The 8,105-nt window shown below is 31.7% G+C and overlaps 1 protein-coding gene across 1 annotated transcript; it reads left to right on the forward strand.

Moving 5' to 3' along the window:
* The first annotated feature begins 461 nt into the window (after nucleotides 1-461).
* LOC126662308 (ribonuclease H2 subunit A) lies at nucleotides 462-6,737 on the forward strand. The gene is made up of 7 exons (XM_050356240.2): nucleotides 462-1,387; nucleotides 2,268-2,391; nucleotides 2,477-2,564; nucleotides 3,298-3,435; nucleotides 3,511-3,598; nucleotides 3,683-3,803; nucleotides 6,445-6,737. Exons 1-7 carry the CDS (start codon nucleotides 1,246-1,248, stop codon nucleotides 6,620-6,622), a joined length of 879 nt encoding a protein of 292 aa, XP_050212197.1. The 5' UTR covers nucleotides 462-1,245; the 3' UTR covers nucleotides 6,623-6,737.
* Nucleotides 6,738-8,105: the final 1,368 nt, after the last annotated feature.

Consider the following 8,105-nt stretch of genomic DNA (forward strand, 5'->3'; position numbering starts at 1 on the left):
GGGTTAAATAGAACAAAAAATAAAGTTAAGAGGTCCAATAGAGTATTAAATTAGTTTAAGAGTCTCAGAGAATAAAAGTGTATAGTTTAGGGGTCAAATGATGTATTAAGCCTACAAAGTCCACATATTATTATTTGTTTAAAGAATGGCTCATTTCCTTCATGGGATGGTTATTCTTCCATATTTTTATATATTGTTATCTCAGGCAAAAAAAAAAAAAAATTAGATTACGAAGTCTTTTTGCAAAAAAATTGAAATGAATTAAACATATATTATACAAGAATATCATTTAAGATTAATTTAAAGTTTAATTATTTAATAATAAATAATTAATTGTATATTTTTAAAGTTATTAATTTTAAATTAGACTTGAAAAGAAAATTTAAAAATAGAGACGATTTTATAAGAAATTTTTTTTTAAGAAAAAAGAAATATTATTTTTTTTCGATGCAAATTTGACAAAATATAACACTATTTTCATTAATAGCATTTAATTAGTCGGATAACCATATCTTTCGACCTGCATTAGTGGCTAAACTATTCATTGAAGACAAAAGTACATCAGATACATATGAAGTTCTACCATTTATAGTGATTTCGTGCTACAGTGCGGATATATAGGATAATTATATAACACAACCGTTGCGCCATGTCATTCGTGCAAAACCAATTGTGCATTAGCCAGTGGAAAATTGAATGATAAAAAAAATAAGTAATAATTAAAAGATTCTCTATCGCAAATGCTCGTTGGCTTGATGTAAAAATAACGTAGCGCGTACTCATGTATGCAGTCGTTTAAAACCTGGGGTCAGAGTTTGCCTCCCGCAAGCGACCTACACTGACTCGAATGAGGATTAGTTTGAATGTGGAAGGCTTAAAGGTGTCGTGTCATAGTTGAGACCTATTCAGAAAACCTCATGTATCCTGTACCAGAAAAAAATAACGTAGCGCAACAGTTGCATGGGACAAACACTCGCTAGTTAATAAATTTTCATATATGTCTCAATCTTTACCTCCCTTTTTCTTGTGTTATTTTCTCAATTTTTCCAAAGCATCAAACTTTGCTCCTCCTAGAAAGTAGAGTTCCATTTGCTCCTGGAAACCTAATATTAGGGGTGAAAATGCACTTTTTTCCATTATATCAAACAACAAGTCTGACCCGTTGGAGAGGAACCCTGGTTTGATTTCACTCTTTTCTGGCGGGAAAATTAGAGTGAGAGTGATTAGGTCTACAGAATTAGAAGAATGGGATCAAATTGGGCATCAAATCCGTGCATTATGGGCATCGATGAAGCTGGGCGTGGCCCTGTGCTTGGACCTATGGTTTACGCTTGCTTATACTGTCCTCTCTCCTATCAGAAAACCCTTTCTACCTTGAGCTTTGCAGGTTTTTCATTTTAATCTTTTTATTTCTTTGTTGTTTTAATTTTTGCTCAAATTAAGATATTGAACGTCGCGGTAGTTTTAGTCATCTCAGTAGGTTTTAACTATTGGCAAGCAGTGACGGAGCCAGGATTTTAATATTGGAGATGTGCCAAATCGTAAAATGTGAAAACTTTTTGTGGCCATCCATGTCCCCCTCCCTCTGTCGCTGTTGACAACAGGCTAGAATTTTCGTCGTCTCAGTTGTTGTAACAGGTTAGGTTGCTTTAAAGTGTTTAACATAGGGGGATAAACTCATTCGGGTTTTAGTGTACTGTGGCGTTGCGTTTACATCTCAAATTTAAGGAAACAAAATGGAGGAGCATAAGTTTGTGAATTGAATTGAGATGATCGTATTGAAGAAATGGTAGACTTTGCTACACTTGAGATAAATAAAATAAAGATTGCTATTTTATGTGGTTAAAAGATTACCAATTCAGTGATTTTTATTTGTTTTCTTTGTAGTAATTGTTACCAAGCATGTCCATTTCCTTTCTTTCATCTTGTTTTGCCGGTTTTTACATGAAGTTATTAACTCAATTGTATTCACTTGTGATTCTCTACAGAATTCCATGATTTTCTCTGTGTGCTTGCACTTTTGGTGATGCTGTTGTTTATCATGTTTGATGGTTTGCAACCAAATCATGTGTGTTAACTTGCTTGTTTTATAAGATCGTGAAGTAAAATCGAACATAGATTAAAGAAATAATTAAGAGCCATCATCTTGCAAGAGTGAATTACATTTCTATCAAAGTGATATGTGTGAGCTAGTTAACTGTATTTGTCTCTCTTCCCTTTTTTGTTTCTTCAATTTGACATTGTCGGTTTTTGTTGGAGTGTTACAGATTCAAAGACTTTAAAAGAAGAGAAGAGGGAAGAGTTATTTGAAAATTTAAAGGCTAATGAATCAATTGGTTGGGAAGTTGATATCATTGATCCTCGGGAACTCTCTGCTAAGATGCTAAAAAAGTTGGTAGTTCAACAGCGTATATTCAATTTTTTTTTATTTTTTTTATAAGTTTTCTGCTTATATGATTTCTCTTGTTCTTATAAGGAATAAGATAAACTTAAATGAGATATCACATGACTCTGCAATTGGACTTGTCACTAGGGTGATCAGCATAGGAGTCCTTTTAACCGAGGTAATGATACATTCTAACTTATAGGAAATCAGATGTGCTAAAAAAAATAGAACTCTTGAATGTTTGAAATCAAGATATGCAATAGTATTATTTTTGGTGTGAAGACAGACGGATAACTTCCATATTTAACAATTTAGTGGTTAAGGTTATTGACAGAGACGCACTATTATCTCGAGTAATCAATATTTAGAAGAATGCTTATGTATGATATTCAATGCCATTATTCAAGAAATGAAGTCCACATCAATCATCTGACTATAACAATGTTCTTGAAGTGAATAAAGTGAACCGACAAACTAGTTGGCAAGTGTTTGCGTTATTATCTACATTATTTAAATGTTGGCTTTTACGTCTAGAGAGATTCATAAATACAAGGACAAAGTAACATAATAAACATCTCCGTACCTTTTCAAACTGTCATAATGTGTTTTAATAATCACATATTAGGGAAGTTAGTTTTACATATGTAATTAATGGTTTTGTCTTTTTACATATGCAATTGTTGATGCTATAGTCTATTAATATCATGGAACCAGTTTCCATGGAACCAATTTAGAGTCATGTAGACATGACCAATAATGAATTTATCTCTGGTCTACTCGTCTTAAGCTGGATCTGAAACTAGTTTGGAAAAGCTACTTAAAATAATTCCTTCCACTCTTTGGAATACATGTACTGTACGTACATAAAGAAAAATATGTTGTATACAGATTTAATGTTAAATATTGTTCAGGTTTATTTGGATACAGTGGGAGACCCTGAGAAGTATAGAATAAAACTTTCTGAAAGATTTCATTCCATAAAATTTGTTGTTTCAAAGAAGGCTGATAGTCTTTATCCAGTTGTGAGTGGAGCAAGCATAGTTGCAAAGGTAGTAACCAATTTTCTCTTTTTTAATTTGCAGCCTTAATTATTTATCCTTATTTTTATCTGTTATCTAATGCAGGTTACAAGAGACCGAGCTTTGCGAGATTGGGTACTCGATGAAACAACTGAAGAAATAAGTAGGAATTTTGGTTCGGGGTACCCCGGAGGTTAGAAGAATCCCAGTTCACCCTCATGCATTTTAGTTTATACTTTTAGATGGTTAATCAATATCAAATTAAATCTTATTTTAGATCCTGAAACCAAGGCCTGGTTGGAACAACACAAACACCAGGTTTTTGGATTCCCAACTTTGGTTCGCTTCAGTTGGGGCACGTGCAATTCCTATTCCAAAAACAGCGTTGAAGTCTTGTGGTTAGTTACTTTCTTACCTTCAGTTAGTAATCTCTACCCTAAATCCAGTACAAGTTCATATGAATGGTTATGACCTAGAATTGTCCGTTGCAGTACTTTCCTATCTGAAATCTACTCTATGGATTCACATGCTACATGAATCAGCTCGGCATATGGGTTGACATCTCAAGTATTTAATAGTCATTTTTGTTTGCATTACTCTGTCCAATTCTTGTGATGGAGGAAAATTTGATCAGTAACCTAGTGTGACACATGTTTAGGTAATTTTAAATTTGATGAACCAATCATTTATGTGTTTAAGTTGTTCGGACAAAAGGTATATGGTTGAAAGATTGATTGTTGGAAGTGGCTAAGCAAGTTGCTACCAAAATATTGTGGCAACGTTGTGCTTAGTACTTTTTTTAGGCTTGGTTTGAGAGGCTAGTTTATAAACAAAGACAATTAACAAAAATAATGAGTATGAGTTGGGATGGAGTCAGAAGCATAGAATAGAAGGGAAAAAATGGTATTTTTGAGCAAGAAGAGAGGTTGAAAAGTGCAAAATTTTAGCATATGTTCCTTCTAAGGATTCGAATTTGAGATGGTAATAACTACTTGCAAATTCTGAAGCTGTTAAAAGAATACTCATAATCCGGAATTAAAATCAGAGATTCTTCTGGACAAAGGTGGTTGTTCTAATTGGTTATTTTAGAAGAGATGCAACTTGTTATACATAGGATAAAGGTATTGGAAAGGCTGTTTTCCTTTCAACAATGGTATGTAACAGCCGTTATTTAAAACCATGACATGCTCTCTTCTCATGCTTCCTGATAGTCATTTTTCACCTAGATTTTCTTGGGTTGTAGTTTTACCAATAAAAGCAACTCTCTCATTATTACTGCAACTTTTGTCATAGTTTTCTGATAGATTTTGGCTATTAATCGTCAATAGCATACAACAGGTTTACTAATTTTGTTTTGTTTCTACGGGTGCTTAAATATGTTTGGCAACCTCGTTGATTTGATGTATCTTGTAGTTGAAGGTTTAATAAAGCGTTAAAAGACATTCCCCCTCAGAATTGTACGAATTTCTGCTAAACCAAAAACATTATGCTTATATTACATCATCACTACGTCAAGAAAACATTTGGTTACACAGATGTTTTTGTTACATTAGGATTTTTAGTTTCAATTGGGAGGAACTTTTAGCCAACAATAAATCGGTTGGAGTTAAATTTCTAAACTCGATAATCATTTAACTGCTAAGAATACTCTCCTAAGTTTTAAGAAAAACTTTTCTCATTTATAGAAATGCTTTATCGCATTTCAATAAATAATTAAGCTTAGTTCTTAGATTCTTTTTTTATGACATCTCTTTGAAATGGACAAGTTAATCCCCTTCTATAACAATCCTGAAGCTTGTTTAGAGGGTTGGATGAAGGGAAAACATGTAATTCAAAGTGATTTGGTGTACTTAAAGGGAAATTTTTTGAATGAATAAAGCAAAACAGATATTTTGGAGGATGGTTAGATTCTGTTAATAGTGGGTATAAATAACATTAGGTCATAGCAAAGATGGAAAAGAATCTAACTCACAGCCTAAATTGTTTTAAACTAACATATTCTATTTTGTAATTATATACGTAAATAATTATGATGCTCAGTATGTAGTCCTTGGGAGACATTCTTATTTATAAGATGGGAGTATAGGCGGTTAGCAATTACCTGTTGCAATTGGTATCCTTGAAACATAATCTTCATGTAAAAATATTAATGCGAGGACCATCTGCAAATTTTCTCGATACCTAGCTTAAGTGAAACCATCATTAACAGTCCTTAATGAAGTGCATCCAATGATCCAAGACTCCATAGATATTGATCTTACAGTACATATTCATGAACTGAAATTGTTGCACAATGCTATGCTTGCTTTTGTTGAGCTACCAAAAGCAGATCTGTCAATATAAGCTGGCTAATAAGTATCATGTTTTTGCTTTTCCTGAAACTTAATAGAATATTAGGTCAAAACATCTAGCTACCTTTCGCCGATGTCGATATTATGTTTTGTCCAGATAGATAACCATCTGATGCCGTATTAGACTAGCTACTATATTGTGCTAAAAAGAGTTTGTGCTTCCTCATACAAGCTTTATTTTTTTAGTTTTATTGTAAAGGGATATGGCTGCATTGTTTGGTCAGAGCAGCATCTAGGGTCATCTTTTGCTGCAGCTGAGTTTGTGACTTGTGTGATTCATGAGACATTTACGGTGAGCTTGACTGCAGCTTAGGTCTGGTGTATTATAAACATTATTACAGATTTATCTAACTGATAGTGGAGCTTTAGGGCTTTACTGTTTCATTTCTTTTTCGGTTTTTTCTGGGACATCAATGTAGATCAACCAAACGCCTTGAGCGAGAACCTCCATGTGAAATCTACCAACCTTATATGAACTCCATGTCCATTTTCTATTTCATGTTTCTCGTTTTGGCATTTTTATTTTTTTGTTATCTATATAGGTCCTAGGAATCCAATGCATTGTCAGTAGCATTCAATAATGCTTCAATTCCCTGCTTCATGTCTAATTTACTATATTGTACTATACTACCTATTAAGTTTCAGTTGATGTTAATTATGTGTTTTAAACATAAAACTGTTATGATAGGGAATCTGATAAAATGGATGAAGATGGCTGTAACAATAGCAATGGTAAACGGCAAATGAAATTGAGCAGTTTCGGTGTGACGACATCCAAGACGAGAAGTGAAGAAACGGAATCAACTGGTAAAGGTCGGTGCAAGTTTTTCCAAGCTCGTAAACTCGAACAACTTTCTCATTTTTAGTTCAGTTCCTCTGTTGTTGTATGTCATATTTACTGTAACCAGTTAATTAAATCAACTCGTGAGTTACTGGAAATTAACTAAAAATATATATTCAAACTGTGTTAATCGAGTCAAACATATCTAATTGCACGTTTGGATATATTATTTTTGGTTCTTTGTTCTTTTCAGAAACATCATTAATTAAATTAGATTTATATTTTATTTTTGTAAGAAATTTATTAGATTTGGGTGCTAATTTAATTTAAACAACTTGATAATTTTAATTCAATTAATTAATCTAGCAACAATTTGTTTTCAATAAAAATATAATTAGCGGTTGTGTATATTATTGAAGAAGGTATTTATTAAAAGGCTTAATTACTTAAAAAAAATCTCACCTTTAACTTTTATTTCGTTTATACCCTGACCTAGAAAAACTATCACATATACCCTTGACGTTGTCATTATGTTTCACCTCTACCCTCGAGGTATTAAATTGAACTCTTTTCATTTGAAAACGAGTTTAAAATAGTCCTTCATTTTAGCATATATTCTAATTACACGTTAATATTATTAATTATACAAAAACACCTTCTTTAAAAATAATAATTTAATTTATATTAATTATTAAAAAAATTAAAAAAATTAAAAATCGTAAAAACATTTACATAAAACAAATAAAATATTCGGACTAATTAATTCCAACCTAATACCGTATTTTAATTTTAAAAATCCGCTTTCAATTTTAAAAAAAAAATTAAAAAAAAATAGCTCCTCCTCCCATGGAGGAGAAGCTTTCTTCCTCCAGGAGGAAGGAGCTCGCTGCTCCTTCCTCACATGGAAGGAGCAGCGAGATGGAGGAGATTAAAAACCCTAAAAAAAATAAAAAAAATAATGACATTGGCGGTTTTTTAAATAGAAGTATGGGTATAAGTAGAAATTAATAAAAATATTTTATTTTATTTATTTCTTTTATTTTATTTAAATTAAAAAAATTAATTGGTTTTAGGACTAATTTGGACGTTTTTAAAGATAAAGTATTTGTTTGTATATTTTTTAATAGAAAAAAGTATAAAATAATCCTTATATTTAATTATTTTTAATAAATAATCTTTTTTTTTTGAAATTTAGTAGAGGTGAAACATAAAGACAACGTCAAGGGTATATGTGATATTTTTCCTAAGTCGGGTATAAACGAAATAAAGATTAAAGGTGAGCGTTTTTTAAGTAATTAAGCCTTATTAAAATCAACTTAACCCAGATACTTAGAATTTTATTTTATATTTTCAATTAAAATTGACAATAAATGTTGAAATTGATTTTAGACTTAGGTTTTATTTTTAGGGTTAATTGCAAATTCATACACGAACATTACCCTAATTTGCAATTATAACATAAACTTTGAAACTTGGCAATGTTAGTAATCAACTTTACACTTTTGACAAATCAATACACCAAACACCAAAAACACTAACGTGGACATTGTAATATACCGCCATAGTCG

This window comes from Mercurialis annua, linkage group LG8 (genome assembly GCF_937616625.2).
Source record: "Mercurialis annua linkage group LG8, ddMerAnnu1.2, whole genome shotgun sequence".
NCBI classification, from domain to species: Eukaryota; Viridiplantae; Streptophyta; class Magnoliopsida; order Malpighiales; family Euphorbiaceae; genus Mercurialis; species Mercurialis annua.